The sequence below is a fragment of the Paramormyrops kingsleyae genome, unplaced genomic scaffold (assembly GCF_048594095.1).
Source record: "Paramormyrops kingsleyae isolate MSU_618 unplaced genomic scaffold, PKINGS_0.4 ups134, whole genome shotgun sequence".
NCBI lineage: Eukaryota > Metazoa > Chordata > Actinopteri > Osteoglossiformes > Mormyridae > Paramormyrops > Paramormyrops kingsleyae.
Window position 1 is genome coordinate 1517 of NW_027326072.1, and position 17575 is coordinate 19091.

The 17575-nt window shown below is 44.2% G+C and overlaps 1 protein-coding gene and 1 long non-coding RNA gene across 2 annotated transcripts; one reads left to right on the forward strand and one right to left on the reverse strand.

Annotated features, from left to right (window-relative positions):
• Positions 1-993: 993 nt before the first annotated feature.
• Positions 994-2712, reverse strand: LOC140587030 (ski oncogene-like). The gene has a single exon (XM_072708563.1). It carries the CDS (start codon positions 2176-2178, stop codon positions 1153-1155), a length of 1026 nt encoding a protein of 341 aa, XP_072564664.1. The 5' UTR covers positions 2179-2712; the 3' UTR covers positions 994-1152.
• Positions 2713-12220: 9508 nt separating this feature from the next.
• LOC140587031 (uncharacterized) lies at positions 12221-16441 on the forward strand. The gene is made up of 4 exons (XR_011988789.1): positions 12221-12415; positions 12778-12854; positions 13290-14582; positions 14708-16441. It is a non-coding gene; the product is annotated as an uncharacterized lncRNA (long non-coding RNA).
• Positions 16442-17575: the final 1134 nt, after the last annotated feature.

Consider the following 17575-nt stretch of genomic DNA (forward strand, 5'->3'; position numbering starts at 1 on the left):
TTCCAATTAAACTGTCTAATACCTCATAAACACACACTGAAAAAACGAGCAAGCATGGAATGAAAAACAACAAAAATAATTTCTAACACAAACACATCACCAACCAAACTATTTCCTGCTCTCTATTTATTTAATACAAAGGTCGGTATGATGAAAGCCCGCATTTGTGTTAACTGTTGATATATGGAGAGGGTTTGAATCGTTAAGTGAAATTACATAAAGCGAGCAGTATATCCGCCAAGCTGAGTGCAGCTAACGGGGCAATAATGGCCTCTCAGCGCAGACACAACATCTGCCATCTCTCCCCCGCTGAAAAGCCCGGTCGTTGGCCACCCTCTGTGAGTTCAAACTTGCTAAGTAGCACGCCATTAGGCAGGGATGGATACATCATTAAAAACACATCCACCTTCAAGTACGTGAGATAACAGTGCGGCCAGATCTATGCATCCCTGCAGCACACCGGGAGACCTGCGAGGTGCAGGGGGGCGTACGGGACGTCGGGCTGGGACGGGACGGGCGAGCGGGCAGCAGAGAGACACATTGATGTTGGGGAAGTGTTTATATACTCTAGTCGTAACACTTTGCTTATTTATTTATTTTGACCGCGAGTTGTTTTTCTTCCGATCCTTCTAAAAAAACTTCCGGCAAATGAAAATAATCTCATTGTTAAAAGAGAAAATATTTACGGCAAGTATTATGCGGCGCGTGCAGATTTACAGTAACCTCGTGCCTTTAAAAGCCTGTAGAGGCGCAATGGACGAGTAAGAGTTTCATGGCGATGCAGGCGTCCTGTTATTCTTCGTGACTAATTAGTAACAGTAGTATGTGAAATTACGTGAAATCAGGGTAATTTTAACCTCAGTTGATCCCCCCCACCCCCAACCGGTTTTGAATGATCCCTTTAGCAGCAGTGCAAAAATCGATGCAGTAGTGCATATTATTATTGTTATTATTATTATTAAGAATAATAAAGTATGCAAGTTACACGCATACTACTTTGCGAAACACCCAGAAGCCAAGGAGCACTCGTACCGCAGTGGTATGAGACGGATGAGGATATGCAATATGACATCTGACTAAGAGGACAGCCACCCACAGTCACTTGAAATTGGGAGTGCACACAATTCGCACAATCAGGAAAAATACAACATATCACCAAACCCATAACGTATCATTAATAATACGTTGACATGCCGACTCTGATCTTCCGAAAACCAAAAATGCATTTAATAAATAAATAAATAAAAAGAAATAGAAAAATATACATTTGAGACTCACCTTGGACGCTTTCCTCTTATACTTGTTGGCGAAGTCGAATTTTTCTTTGATTTCGTCTAAAAGCTGCTCCAGACGCCTCTTCTCCTCCTTCCCCGTGTAATCCTGGCTGAGGAGAACGTACGCCCTCCAGTTGGCGGAGTCAAAACCCCAGTGGCAAGTCCTGTTCTCCAGCGATTTGTGACTGTGCACCACGAACTTATGGGTCGGGTACATAAGCCTGCAGTCCATGCACTGGATGCAGGCGGCGTTGGGGCTGGTGTACAACTCCGGCACGAAGAGTCCCTTACACTTCCCGAAGCACTCGTGGTACACCTTGAAGCTCTTCTCCGTCAGCTCCAGCTCCAGGGAGCCGGCGAACTCCTTTTTGCAGTGCGGGGGGTATGTGCCCCCGTAAATCAGGGCATTGCAGAGGCGCTCCGCATCCGTTTTGGTGATGAGGCCGCACGACGGCGCCGAGAACGGCAGGATCCCCATGACTTTGAGGATCTCCAGCTGGTCCGCGGTACACCTGGAGCAGTAGATGTGGAGGTCGTCGCACACCGAGTTGATCTGCTGGAGTGAGAAATCCCGCAGCACCGTGTTGAGGATCTGAGGCAGACAGAGGCGCTTCTCGCCCCCGACTACGAAGCAGGAGATGGTCTCACTCTCCAGCACCGTCTCGCACCTTTCGGTCGAGCGGTCCGATGGGATGAACAGGGGTCCCGGCATTACTGGGGGCGGCTGCATGGGAAGATGAAGCACTGGCTCCGGGTCTTTAGCATCCTTCTTGAACAGCAGATCATGTTGCCATCTCGCAGAGAAAGCCGCCGGACCTCCCAGGGAACTCATAGAACTCAGATGAAACTGTTTCAGAGTTTGTTGCAGTCCTGGATGTGGCTGGAAGCTTTGTCGAGGCTCCATGTTTTGCGTACTACTGCAAAAGAGAAAGTTCCGTTTGAGGCGAGGAAACTGATGCAATCGATATTCCTGATAGGTCCCGATTCCTTGTAAATCCAGGGTCTCCCAGAGTTAGCAAAACGGGGAAGGCGCTTCATCAAACATCCAGCAAAAAAAAAGTCCCGAGCCGCGCGTTTCCAATTCCCCCGACTAGGCGTATAGTAACACCGGCGCGTCTTCCCCTGCAGTAATAGATTCCCTACTGTCCATATCTACCAACTCGTCTTTCTGATCCCAACAGCGAAGGAAATACACGTCCAAGTTCCACGAAAAGTACGGAAATGCGTGACGGAGCTTCGCCTTTTGGGTGGTATCGGCGACCATAGACACTCCACACACTTTTCGTCCCTCTTCTCACTGTCTTTTTCCTGCAGTGGTAGACGTTGCATCCACACTGTCTGCCTTTGCAGTAAGCTATGTCTGCGTCGCGATCGCCAGCCAGCGAGCAAGCCTGCGCTCTCTCGCCCTCTCTCTCTGTCTCTCTCTCTCTTTCTCTCCCTCCCTCTCTCCCTCCCTCCCTCACAGCCCCCCTTTCTCAGTGTTTGTGTGTGTCTGGCTCAGTCATTGAATCCCAGCCAAGAATGTGACTGACTCCCCGGGCTGGCTCTTCCAGGAACGGGCTGTCACTCCCCCTTCTCCTCCGCTTAGTCTCTGCTGCTGCCGCCGCTGCAAAGGCAGAGAAAAAGTAAGTCCGGGCCACAGTGAATCATTTGGTTCACAGTCGCGGACGGTCTGCTGCAGCCGAAACAGGAAGGGTGGAGTTTGCAACAGACAGTCTAATTTTGACTTTCAGGAGTAATGCAAATTCTGCGACTGACTGCGGTTTATTTATTAAGGTTTGTTTCGTCAGTCTGCTACTGTGCAACGCCAAAAAGAGAAAAAAACGTGGAAAATAAGTTATATTCTGGCAATATTCATGAGTTACGGCACAGATATATCAAATAACATAATTTATTTTTAATACGTATTAAGTAAGAAACAAACAAGATATGGAATTTTAAAGTGCTCACGTTTTTTTTTTTTTTTGAAAAAAAAAAAGCTTGTTTCCAGTTCTGCTTAAAAACTCAATTCATACATGCAGTTTCATTTTTACTGGAAGATTTAGCCTAGCACATCCAGCAGTTATGTCCTGTTATGACGGGCGAGGGAAATGTACGTTCAATACCAGGGTTCAATAAATATCCAGGAAGTCGAAAAGCTTCATTTTACCCACAAACAACACATGGGGCATATTTTACAATGTAGTCTGCGTATAATACTGAGATCCTCTGTGTGCAAAAGTGCGGCGTGTTGATATAAGTGTAAATGAAAACGCATTAATATACTCAGAAAAATCTTGTCACATTAATAATAGGTATGCGCTCCTTTTGTTTAGTCGTTTCTCTGTAGCCACCTCTTGATGGTATGTGCCTCTTAGGAGGTTACACAGACTAAGCAATGGTGACAGAATAGACAGAGCTATTTTGGCACGACTACAAAACGCAATCGCAAAAGGACCTGGGGTCTTCCTCCTGGTTACGGCCCAGGGAATTCAGGTCGTGGTTCATGTTATTATCAGCAGAAAAATGCAGATGCATAGCCTGCAATCGCATCGCGATTAACTGCTGTATACGATACAAAACAATCCGCGAGTGCGATATAACAAACGAACCTCATTGTGGTTTTTTTTTCTCGAATTTTTCATTTGTAAGACCAACCACAGAAGCGAGGCACAGAGACTCAACTTCAGAAGAAGGGAAAGATAATGGTGGGTGTTTGTAGGCTACTTTGCTGCGATCGGTCCACCCACTCGCCTATTCCGCTCCACTCGGAGGAACGTGTTTGACTAACACCTGCTAAGTCATTAACCCTCACAGTTTGCTACGACTTGGGTGCTATATTTTCATGTCTATTATTATCAACCCTAAAGAATAAACACCATGTGAGTCAATGTCTACCTTCCGCGTTATTGTCAAATAGTTGGAAGGACATCAGCTTTTAAATTTCAGGAGGATGACTTGGCGAGTCCGTGTAATGCAATAACCCGTAGCAGGGCTTACATACATGGTCAAGTTAACTTTCTTAGCCGCCTTGGCGACCCCAGGACTTGTTTTCAAAAGTAAAGACTGGACATTTCGAGGACCTGGACAAGGATAATAATTAACGGGGAAACGGCGCATCCATGCATGTGTGATGTTCGTAACACTTGGGTTCAGAGATATGATCAGAGATATGTTGTTCTCCTGTTTCTCGTCGCAATGGAAATATTAAATTTGTCACGTTTACAGGCAGCCTGAAGTGGCAGCCAGCGAGTGTGTTCGCCGTTGCACTACCTCCCTCTAGCAGAATGGCAGCGTAACTGCATTCCCGTGGCAATTCAGATCTTTAGTACTTGAAAGGGGGTCGTGAACTACCTCAGTACGGGGAGGGATCTCACCGCTGTCATACGGAGAAAACTAAAAATTGTTCGGATATGTAATATTACACGTGCTTATGTTTGGAGACTTACAAATTATTACTTCCATAGACAAACCTATTAGGTACACATATACTCGTCTTCCGCGCTCTGTTTGCCTACCTGTCTGTCTCTATCTATCTATCTATCTATCTATCTATCTATCTACCTATCTATATATATATATATATATATATATATATATATATACACACACACACACACATATACAGTATATATACACACACACGCACATGCATACATACATATACATACATCAACACACACACACACACAGCTTATCCTGTTTAGGGTCACATGGGCACCCTGGATCCTGGCCCAGACCAGACAGCATACAGCATAAGCCTTTTGCTTAAAGACTGTGAATGGTGGTTCAGTGGTTAACACAGTTTCCTCATGATCTTTCCGCGTCACATGGGTTTCCTCCCGCAGTCCAAAGACATGCCAGTGAACTGTTATCTATAAAATGTAGATAGTGCGTTACTGTGTGTGCCCCGCGACGGACTGGCACCCCATCCAGGAAGCACTCTCACCTTGTGCCTTATGCTGCCTGGGATAGACTCCAGCACCACCCCCCCACCCCATGACCAGGACAACTGTTTGGAGGATAGATATGCAAATAAAATAAAGGTGCATCAGGAAAACCGTTAAAATACATCTCAAAGGTCATAAAATTTAAACAGCCCTGTTACTGACCACAACCACAACTTTAAAATATTTAGACAGTTCTTGCACTTCCATTTCTGTCTTTTTTTTACCGATAGGTAGCCAGTTTTGTTTTATGTTTCTTCAAAATTGTCTTTTCTTTGTCTGTGTTGAGTGTAATGGCGGAGAGACATATTGGTAATAAGGAGACGGAAACAGTCATCTATAACCATTCACAATAAAATGAATGCAGAAATTTCATTAAGAGATGACTAATAAGCATCATTATATGTTAATTAAAGGCCAAAATGGGCCATAAACCTCTAAATTACACCAAATTTTACCCACATTCCCTGTTTGATGTGTCTTTTGAGAAATAAGTAACAATAACATTGGTATCAATGGATGTATATTATAATCCGCAGCAATTTCACCGAATCAGAATCGTGATCATTTCCTTCCATTATTATTCTGAGATTAGCAATCATCCCTTCATGTTATTCATGTAACTCAGGTCACACAGAGGTGTGATTATTTTTAACAGCGGCATTGAGTCTGATTTTTTGATTTTTACTTCTTCGTTGAAACTTTGACTTGTTCACTTTGCTACGACTTTCCTAATTTAAGACAAAATTCCCGGACCGTGACCAGCAGTAGACACTCCTAAAATGAACAACCGGTCAACCAAGGTAATTGCCGTTCTGGTGTTCTTTATAGATGTTTTAAAATGTGCATAGACTCTTCTGCATCCACTGTGTTCAGTCTCATAATACTTCTTTCAGAGACACAGAGATCATTCTATCATTCACTGCTCTACTAGGAAGCTTGTCCTGGTGAATGTTTAAAGTCCAATAGTAACTTAATAATAATACAATTTATTTATATAGCACTTTTACAAGAACTCAAAGACGCCTTACAGAGAATGCACACAGAAAACAGATTACACATTATGCATATGGAAGGTTAAATGCCTTAGCAAAAAGAAAGGTTTTTAGCTTGGTTTTAAAATCTGAAACAGAGGTCGATAAACGGATGGCAGTAGGTAGTGAGTTCCAAAGGCGGGGAGCTAAACGGGATAATGCACGGTCACCATAGCTATGTAATTTGGAAGGAGGGATGAAGAGTGAGCCACTAGAGGAAGTTCTAAGACTGCGGGGAGGCTGGTAGGGTAGATTCAAATCAGTAAGATATGGTGGACCTTGATTATTAAGAACTTATAAATAAAAGCATATGGATGTTGTTCATTTAATGATTTTGTTAAGTTTCTGATCTTTAATGATCAAGGTAGACATAAGGCATTTGGCCTCAGCATCCCGTGGGCACCGTAAGTCCAGCCCCACTTTGCGTCGGTCTAGCAGCGGGGTCAACACTTATCCCAGTGACGCGTCCAGGTGCGATCCCAGCAGATACGCGTGACATTCACACCTGCATTCCTCTCGCGGCTCGCAGATACAGTGATCTCTAAATCTGCATGCACTGGCGCGACTTTTCGATTTAAAATAGCCTATTAATCACGCAGTCGGGCTTTGATCCATCCGATCTTGGAAAGGCGGCGAGCAAGAGGAAAACTTAAAATGGGGACATGAAGAACAGACGAAAGGATATGCTTGTGTGTGGCTCATCTGATTAGAACACGCTACCTGTAATTGCAAAGTTGCTGGTTCAAATCCTAAGGTCACTAAAGCAATTTCACCATTAAGCTCTAGGCCAAGATTCATAACCCTTCAATCAAAAGGAAGAAGAGACAGTGAAGGAAGAGCACAGACAAAGAAAAAATACTATAGAATACTAAAGAGTACCATAGGCTGCAGAAGGTATTTGACTTTGAGAGCTGACATGTCACACAGTGTACGAAGCAGCAGCATTTTCCTTGCAGTATGCTGTAGTTCAGGGGAGCTGGGGGGGTCACATACTTTCAGGCACTGGCAGTGGCCAGCACAGATGAGAGAGCTAGCAGGCCCCACTGACATTTTAGCATTAAAAGTTACATAAATGAAAGGGCGCAGTGTTGAGAAATGGATTCTGCCTTCCAGTGACACTGCAGAGTAACGGCATTGGGCGTAATGAACTGTGGGGTCACCAAACTCGCGGAGATATTGTGTCCAGCTGCGTGGATCGCAGATAGGTCTGTCAGTCAGCCTCTCTTCTGGGTTCTGGGAGCTGCACTTGGTATCCTGGTGGGGGGTGGGGGGGCTGATGAGGCCTGGAAACAGATATGAGCAAGTGGAGCCTCCCGTAGGTCTTGGACTCTATCCTGATTTTTTTTTTCAACCCACCCCCCCCCACCCACCTCCCTAGCAATCCAGGACTTGGAAAGCTGGGCAGATGTCCCATCATTTTAAGGGAGAGGAACCGGCCATTTGGACGGGGCGGCCTCTCCTCGGCGCTGACAGGGAAGCTGAGGCGACTGGGTGCCGCTCTGGATCGGCCGTGTCCACTGCTCCATTCGGTGTTCCGTATCCATGGCAACGTCTCACAACATTGCATCACAAATCCTAATGACATAACCTTTCCTTCCTGGACTGAGACCTCCAGTCATCCTTCCCAGTGCCGACCCAGACGCCCGCGACTCCCTCATCCGCTACTGCACTCCCGTTGACACTGGCTGGTGTCAGCCATCTGGTGTTCTGGGACCGTCATCTTCCGCAGTGCCATTTCAAAATTTTACCTCACCTATATTTTAGTCTCTGGGTTCCTGAGTGTGTCATTTTCTCTAGCTCTGCGATTCACCCCCCCCCCCCCCCCCCACCACTGCTTTCTTAATTTCCAGCTTGGTCTGTATTTTCCATTACACATCTGTACAGGGCTCGAAGCACAGCCTTAGCTCTGTCCAACAGTTTGCAGCTCCCCAGTGATTCTGCCATTGGCTTAAAATCTCCTATTTATCCGTCTAATTCGGAATGAAATGGCACAAAAAGAAAAAAATAAGTCAGAAGCTGCATTGTGTTCGGCGCAGGTTTTCATACGGGACGCTGGCGGCTGGTCTCCTTCGTGATCACGTTGCATATTCAGATGCCCGCTCGCCAGTGTCGTGCACCAGTGCTCCACTTCAAAAATAAAACGGCGTTGACATCCACCCCGGCGAAGCTCAGAAGGGTTTTAGCTCCTGAATAAAATTTGACATCACCGCCACACTGCTGGTCGATGGGCCGCCACGGCTGATTTTTAAGGGGGGCAGATCTGCGGTGGACGCTCCGAGGGGGAGATGGGGCTCTTATCAAGATCTGTGCTGGTCTTACTGCAGCCCAGTCCACTTTCAGATGGGGCAGCGAATTCTTATCCCCCTTGAAAATCACAGAAACCAATATAACAATCCAAAGTGTTTTCTGAATTAGAAGTAAGACGTCAACAAATGTACATTAACAGGCTTAGCTGATGATTTTATTGAAAGAAACATTTTAGTACATATTAGGGTGGTCACCATGGAGATATATGCATTCATAGTGATAGCCTATGCTAACGCTAAGAGTTGCAATGGATTATTATCCTCTTTTGTCAAATGTTTTATATATTCTGTGTCCTCCTCGATTTTTTCCATTTAAGTAAAATCTAAATGCTTTTTTTCCCCTTCATAGCAAACAGGAATCCAAACTTTCTTCGTACGTTCGTATGTGTAGTTTTTATTTCTTGCACTGGGAGAACAGGTGGTAATGCTACAAAAATAAGTAAATGGGCAAATATATGTGAACCCTCGAAAAAAGTCCAGGTGCCTTTAAAAATAATGTGAAAGCATCAATTTGTAACTATGTTCAATGAATTATGACTGATACAACCACACTCTGCTCCTTCAGAGAGGAGCATAAGGGTAGATTTGTTTTTCAATGCAAAAATGCCAACCTCTACATCACCATGGGAACAACTCGCCTTGGAAAAAAATAAAGGCAGCTATTTTTGAAGCTGCAATACTCAAAAATGTCCGTCTCCCCGCAAAGTAAACAAACACATGAACTAGCATGTAAAAAAATTATGCAAACAAGGAAGCTGAATGAGCATTGACATTAAAAGATTCGCCATAAATGTCGTCATTTTCAATTGCCTGTTAATAACCGGGTCACCTCTGTCACACTTTGCGACTGACACATCGCCTGGGTTTTAACAAGCAAGACATTCCAAGAAATAGAAAAAATTAGATTACTCATCGTAAAGTAAAACCGATTGGTCAGACCTGAACTTCAAGTTATAAATGAATAAAACTTATGTTGACTCCAGACTTACCTCAATTATACAGAGGTTAAGCATTTATGGAAGATGGATGTATGAAAATTAGACGTAGTCTTAAGAGATGGCAGTGTACGCACATAACCTGTGCGATCTCTCTGAACGCTAACACGTGGCTCCATCTCTCCCTGCTGTCGTAACTGGCGTTGCCCTGTAATTGTCCTTTAGCGAAACTTTACTGACCTGATACCTCATTAACTGTCACATGATTTCTTTTGGCAGGAAGGAAAAAACTTACAACATTATCCTCACCCTGCCTCAGTGGAGATGAATAATACCACAACTGTGGCAGATTTTGAGGTTCATTTTTTTTTACTGTTCGGTCAGGTCCCTCCCTCATGCCCTGCCCTGAGATTCAGGCTCACCGCGACCCTGTATCACAAAGCTGGATTTCTTGCTTAGCCGGATAAGTTGTCGGATTTAATGTACCCCAGTTTAAATGGACTTCATCTTCGTTCACTTAAACCAGACCAGGGTTGCTGCCTGTTCCGGTTTTCCCAGGATTATTCTCATTTTTCAGCAATATTCTTTCCCGGGACACAAATTGTTCAGTTTTTTTGTGAAAATGTATATCTAATTTAAAATTTCGTAGTTTCAAATAAAACCTCACTTTCTTTCCACTGCTATTCTTTTTTCGTCCTTCACTGAATGGATAAGGCACAACCAAAGAGACTTGGGGGATATTGCACAAAACAGAGTTTCCCATTTAGCTGGATAACTTAAGCCAAACGTGAAAATTGTCCAATTGGAGGAGAGCTAAGCGACCTCCCTACTGTACTCCTACTGTAGGAATCTGCAATTACATTTTGACTAGTAAGAATTCCAGGTCCACATATCCATAATTGAGTTTTTACTAGTAAAAAATTAAAACTACATTGCAGATATATGAAATTACACATATCCAAAATGTGGATTTCAGATCTCTACAATGTAATTTTAGAGATATGTAACAAAATTTTTACTAGTGAAAACTCAATTGTGGATATTTGGACCTGGAATTCTTACTAACCAAAATGTAATTAGAGATATCTGCAGTAGGAGTTCTTACTAGTAAGAATTGAATTACAGAGCTCTACAATGTGACATTTTACTAGTGAAAATTTAGTTTAGGATACGTAAGGCAAAAATACAATGGAAGTCAATATAGGGAATATATGACTAGTAAAAATTTAATTATAGTGCTCTATAATATGAATTCTTACTAGTAAAAAGATCATTCTTACAAGTAAGAATTGCATTTTAGATATCTTGAATTTATATTTTTACTAGTAAAAATTGTAAGAATCTTATTTTTACCAGTAAGAATGAAGTGACGAGTAAGCCTTACACCAATAAAAGACAATTTGGCTTGCCGTACATGTCTGTGTCAAGACAAATATAGGTAAGAGTGGCAATATAGATTCCTACCTCTATTAACATAGTATATTTGCAAGAAATGGTTATTTGCCTCCACCCCAAAAAAATCAGAGTGTACCGGTTTTTCACGAATCAAAGGTGGCAACCCTAACTACCTCAAATCCAAGAAGTTATCCAGCCAAGCAAGAAATCCAGCTTCCTGAAACAGGCGCCTGGTTGAATGGTAATGCTTGGATGAGTGGATGGATGAATGGATTTTTAAATTGTAATTTCCATTTCATCTGAATTGGTTATATGATGGGTCTGCAGCACTGGGTGTTTTCGTGTTCATGTTTATGTAGTTTTAATGTGCATTTAACGTGGCAGTTCATGTGCGCTGAGAGGGAGGGGTAGCTTACAGGAGGGGGGGTAGCTTACAGGAGGGGGGGGGGTAGCTTACAGGAGGGGGGGTAGCTTACAGGCCTCACATTTTGAGATTTGTGGGCTCTTTCCCATGTGGCTTGCAGCTGTAACTGTGCACAATACTATTGTATTCAAACATTCCCCAAACATGACCCTTTCTTTTACAATGCCAGAAAGAGAAAAACTTGAACTGTAACAATGACTATTTTCATTGGTTTAAATATTATTTTAATTCAGTTTTGCATGCTGTAAGTTTAAATGCTGCATGTTTTCTGTTTAAGTTTTTGTTCAATAAACCATTGTTTTTTTTCAATGATTTTTTTGTTTGAGTTTTCAGTCTTGATTTGCATACATGATTACTGAACTGACACATTCTTAGTTCACAATGACGAAAAAAAACATTGTAATAGGTACATTTTTTAAATGGGAAGATATATAACTAAGATATATAAGTTGATAGCCAAGGATTGAAGGGTAGTGGGTTTAAATAATTTCTATGTTCTTGCGAAATGAAGCTGTAGTTTAATTTCAGAACACATGTATTTCATGGTTATAGCTACTTCGAATCAAATTAAATGTACAACTGTAGAAAGTTCTGCATAATAGTGGTCATGGCCATGGCAGTGTATGTGGGTGGGCTTGCAGTTCTTTTGAGAAGGACAGTCAGGTGAACAAGGGTTTGAGGATCTTAACTATGTTAATGGTTTTCTTTTCTCCATTGAACCGTTCCCTCCCTGACACACTATCTCCTTTCCTTGTTGTCATGCTCCTCGAAACAGCTTCTTTATTTTTCCCTTACAGTTTGTTCTGCCTTGACCCCCGTTCATCAGCTCCGTCCCCATCAGTTCCCAGAAGGAACCCCCCCCCCACCCCCCGCCCCAAGTGAACATTCCCTGCCCATTCCCGCGTCATGTGGTTCCGTTCGCCGTGGCAACCGGAGTACGTCTCACGCCTTGCAGCTTAAAAAAAGAACAGTAAACACGAATGCAGTATGCACCTGGCAGTGAGACGCCCACCACACGACTGACAGGCCCCAGTGTAGTCGTGGCAACGAGACTACGCACAGGGGCAATCAATCGACGGAGCGCGCCTGAGCCCAGCCGACGTCTTGTTTGTTCTCGAAAGGTGCGTCTTTTGTTTTCTTTTCCCGTTTGCTGTTTTCCTCCCCAAAGACGGCTCCCTGTTTTCCAGGGTCTGATCATTCCTGAGATGCACAAGCCCCGGCTTGTCATAGACGCAGCGTGAAGGTTCTTTTTCACACAAAGCCATAAAACACATATGCAAAATATGTGGCTGCCAGGAGGATGTTAGCACTGCGAGGATTATGCAGCCTGTCGCAGGATCTGTTGCTCTGTGCGTGAGCACGCTGTGATTCTAGTATTGAGCTGAAATGGCCATAAAACAAGGGCTTGGCCACTTTGGTGGGGTTGTAATTGATTTTTTATTTTTTTTGTTACATTTAAATGGAACTTCAATGACAAACACAGCAGAGACTGGTGGTGACTGTGATGAATTACGATCAACTGTCTGGAAGGCAATGATTTACTCTGGAAACAAAATGAAGGTATTGTCATGAATCATCAGCTAAAAGCACGTACACTGTGAGAGGCACATGGTAGTTTGTACTGTTCTTCTAGGTGCTCTCAGTCCATTATGAGTCTATATCTCTGCTTCACTGGTGACTTTTCTGCTAGACAGTTCCAGGTCCTTGCCGACCCCACATACTATCCACATTTTCCTTTCCGGCTTTTATGTTTTTTTGCTCCCTGCCTGATGTATGGACATGTACTTTGCACAGTCAGTAACAAATATTTATGCTTTGATTCTTGGTCAGGTACTATACCAAGAACACTTTGTGACCACATCATTTTTCCCCCCCAAGCCAAATTGTTTTCTAAACATTTTAATATGCTATTAAATTCTAACGAAATTTTGCAAATCATTTTTGTTGACAGGAAAAGAATGCTAAGTCTAATATAGAATGTGGTTTCTTTCGCAGTCAGAAGACGTAGATCAGAGGGGCTGGTGTCTCTACAGCCGTGTCTCCCAACCTGGTCCTTGAGGACCCACAGACAGTCCATGTTTTTGCTCCCTCCCAGCTCCCTGTCACCCAGTCCATGTTTTTGCTCCCTCCCAGCTCCCTGTCACCCAGTCCATGTTTTTGCTCCTTCCCAGCTCCCTGTCACCCAGTCCATGTTTTTGCTCCCTCCCAGCTCCCTGTCATCCAGTCCATGTTTTTGCTCCCTCTCAGCTCCCTGTCACCCAGTCCATGTTTTTGCTCCCTCCCAGCTCCCTGTCACCCAGTCCATGTTTTTGCTCCTTCCCAGCTCCCTGTCACCCAGTCCATGTTTTTGCTCCTTCCCAGCTCCCTGTCACCCAGTCCATGTTTTTGCTCCCTCCCAGCTCCCTGTCATCCAGTCCATGTTTTTGCTCCCTCTCAGCTCCCTGTCACCCAGTCCATGTTTTTGCTCCCTCCCAGCTCCCTGTCACCCAGTCCATGTTTTTGCTCCTTCCCAGCTCCCTGTCACCCAGTCCATGTTTTTGCTCCCTCCCAGCTCCCTGTCACCCAGTCCATGTTTTTGCTCCTTCCAAGCTCCCTGTCACCCAGTCTATGTTTTTGCTCCCTCCCAGCTCCCTGTCACCCAGTCCATGTTTTTGCTCCCTCCCAGCTCCCTGCAGGTCCCTGAGGACTGGATTAGGGCTGCTCTGCCCTTCGTGTTTGAGTGTGTCTGCAATCATGTGCCCTGGGATAGCATAGCATTCCACTCTGTCTGTCCCATGCCAAGCCTCCAGGCTTACAGTGACCTGGCAGAGGATAAGCAGCTATGGAGAATGGATGGATGGATGGATGGAGTTTATCATAATGCATGTATATTATATAATGCCGGTGCAGTGGGTAACTGAGCTCCCTGCGTGTGGCGCTTGCATGTCCTACTGCTGCTGTGCAGCTTCGTTTTGGGGACTCTGGTCTCCGCCTGCAGCCCAAAGGCATGCAGTTAGGCGAATTGGCAATATGTGCATGTGTGTGTATGCATGTGTGTGTGTGCGTGCATGTATGCATGTGTGTGTATCTGTCCGTGTGTGTGTGCATGTGTGTGCGTGTGTGTGTATGCATGTGTGTGTGCATCTGTCCGTGTGTATGTGTGTGTGCGTGTGTGCACAAGCTCTGTGAATATACTGGAATATACTGGCACCCCCCCAGACCATCCCCTGCCTTGCTCTCCATGCTGTCCGGGACCGACTCCAAGCCCCCTGCATCCCTGTCCACCATAACTATTTGGAAGACGGATGGGTGAGTATATTTCTTATTAGATGTACCCTAACGACTAAGCTTTAAAAAAGATACAAATGTTGTCCTCCACTAAAAAAGCTTTATAAATCTCACGCTCAGTCTTTTGGGGCCACTTCTACTTTTAGGTTTTGTTCCCCGTCGGTGATGTTCGTCAGGAGCTGCCTCCGCTGACTAACTCCGCTGTTCCCTCCCGTGGCTTTGCTGATTTACCGTTGCTGTTCTACAGAAACGGGGTAAACAGCCTTCAGCTCGTTGAACTCGTTCTCCTCATCATCTAGGACAGCGGTCCAGCCCTCACACTTGGCCGTTCATCGTCCGCCGGCCACTCTCCCATCTCTTCCATCTTCATAGCTGCCTGTTGATGACTTTTCCTTCAGCCGCTAAAATGACTCACGCTCTCTGCTGTCGTTCTAACAGGCCTCTTTCTCCCACAAGCTTTTCCAAATCTACACTGACTCATGCCTCTTTCTTCCTACTTTTACTGCATTTGGTTCCCCCTGCGATTCTGAGGTTTGCACTTCACTCTAGGGCCATAAAACACAGCCTCACCATCAGCCCCGAGTATCCTGCACCCTCTGCTGTTCTCAGCCCCGTTTTCATACCAATTACGTCCTTTCTGCTGAACGCTTCCCTCCATTCAGGCTGCTAACCTTCAGATTTCAGAATAGCTTTTGTTAAACGGCCGCTCTTTTTGACCCCACAGATCGCTGAATTAACAGCTTGTGTGTTTATAGATCTTCTTGGCCTCCCTGTAACCTTTTCTGCAAGCCGTGCATCACGGTCTTGCACACGTTGCAAATGCATTACTATTGTTATTAGTTTGTTTGGCCTACCTTTATTTAAACTCATGAAAGGTGACAGTAGCTTGCAGAATGCCACACATTTGTTATGCTAAACTCTTAGCGACTTAGTGAGCCTGGAAAATGTTTGTTTCATTTCTCTGGCCCGATGCGAATCGCTCCTTTTTTTCCCCAGACTCTATACTCTCATACTGAAATTTGTTTTCCTCTTTCGATTCCCACATGGCTTTTTTTTTTTTCTTGTGCTCTGCATAACTCCTTGTCCAGATTGCGCCTCTGCTGGTTTCCTCAGCTTTCCTCGACTCCTTATTCCTTCTTCAGCTTGTCAGCTCTCCTTTGATTGGCTCGTGCATCTCTGCCATCTTCCTGTTTATTTACTGGAAATGCTACTTTAGCGCTTGGCGGAAAGTGCAGCGTTCCGCTCCGCTTTTATCACTACTCTTTTAACTTTTTTTCTCCAGTGAATCACTCACCTAAACTTTTTCACTCCTTGCTTTATACCTGCTTCCTGCATCCTACGGTGCAATACGTAACCTAGCCGGTAGTGAACCGTCTGCATCCGTCACTCCCCCCACGACATTGAATTTTTATTTTTTTTTACTAACTTTTAATTCCCCCTTTTTTGTCACCTTTATTTTTTTCTTTCCTTGCTGTCAGCCATTAGTAGCTGGATTTTACCCAGAAATGAGTAAATATGCTCCACCATTACCGCAATAAATACTTCGCCTTTGAAGTTGCTATTTAATCGTGGTAATTTATACCCATCTTTCACTTAGTGGAATACTGGGGCATCCTGAGCGAAGTTGTGCTGTCCGACAGGCTAACTGGCCACCTCTGCTGTTAACGAACCTGCCTGTTAGCCCCCTTCTCCCCTTTTCGTTTTATTGTGTCATAATGGGGCCTAAAGTTGTTTGTAATAGCAGTGCCTGGTGTCGTAGTTCAGTTAGAAAGAGAAAGAAAAACAGCCCATCTGAGCGTGGATTGGATCACTTTTCACTTTACTCATTTCACTGAATGTAAAAAAAAAATGAATGTAATGAATAAACAAAAACGAATCCATCTCCGTCACACTTTATTTAAAAAAAAAAAAAGATTTTTCTGAGTAAACTACTAATAACCCTATAACCATCAGGGTTCAATAACTGGAGCCAATCGTGTCTTTTGACAGTAAGAGGTGGTGCACACTAGGAAACGTCTGTCCTGTACAAGAATCACAAGCTGAGACTCACAGGGAGTCACTAAAGAAGCTTTCACACCAGAGTTCCGGAACCTGGTTCCTGGTTCCTGGTTACAAGTTCCCGGACCACGCGAAGGGCCTGTTGTTTTAGTGTAGGTGGGATCCGGAGAAGTCCGAGTGCCTGGGGAATCTGTCATGGTGCGGAGAAAACTCGGAACAAACAAACAATAGGACGGTACAGCGGTTCAGTGCTTAGCACCGTTACCTCACACGTTCAGAGGGGGGCTCCAGGACCCGGGGCCCCTATCCAGGATAGGCTGCGGGAAGATGGATGGATGTATCAATGCCCTTCAATGCATTAGCACCTTATCCAGAGTGAATCTGAGCCGTGTGCCCTATGCGGCCTGGGACAGGCTCCAGGGCCTCCACAACTCCGGCCATGAAAAGTGGTTTGGAAGAAGGATGAATAGTAGTCATAATAAATTTTGGCCTTAATAATGTAGCATCTGATTCCACTGTCATCTCTGGGAAAAAAACCTATACATTCAGTGTAACTTATTCAGATTTTAATTCCCAGAACACCAGAGAATGGTTCTAAGCTACTGGTAGAATAAATAAAAAAATTAAGGTATTATTTAAAAAAATAATAATGTATTATTATATGAATGTAACCGAAAGAAAAGAAAAATCGACACATAAACAAGATCTGAAAGATTAAGTAATTCCTCATCATTTCGTGATATTATCGGGATGATAGCAGAGCCAGAAATGGCCGCCGTCTGTCAGGTATAACATTTCTAGTTTCATGTATCTTTGATGGGCTGGAAATGATATATGTTTTTCCATAAGGGTAAGTGAAGAGGAGTCTGGACTGGGGTCATCACGCTACCCCCCCACCCTCCCCATCTGTAACAGAGTACCTTTATCCTTGGTAACCCAAGCCTCAATTCAACCCGCACAAGAGGGCAATAAAAATAATGTGATGGACAATGGAATAAGCCTTTTCTCACATTCCA

Coding starts and splice junctions, on each gene's coding strand:
- LOC140587030 (XM_072708563.1), bottom strand. CDS start 2,178: ATGGAGCCTCGACAAAGCTTCCAGCCACATCCAGGACTGCAACAAACT.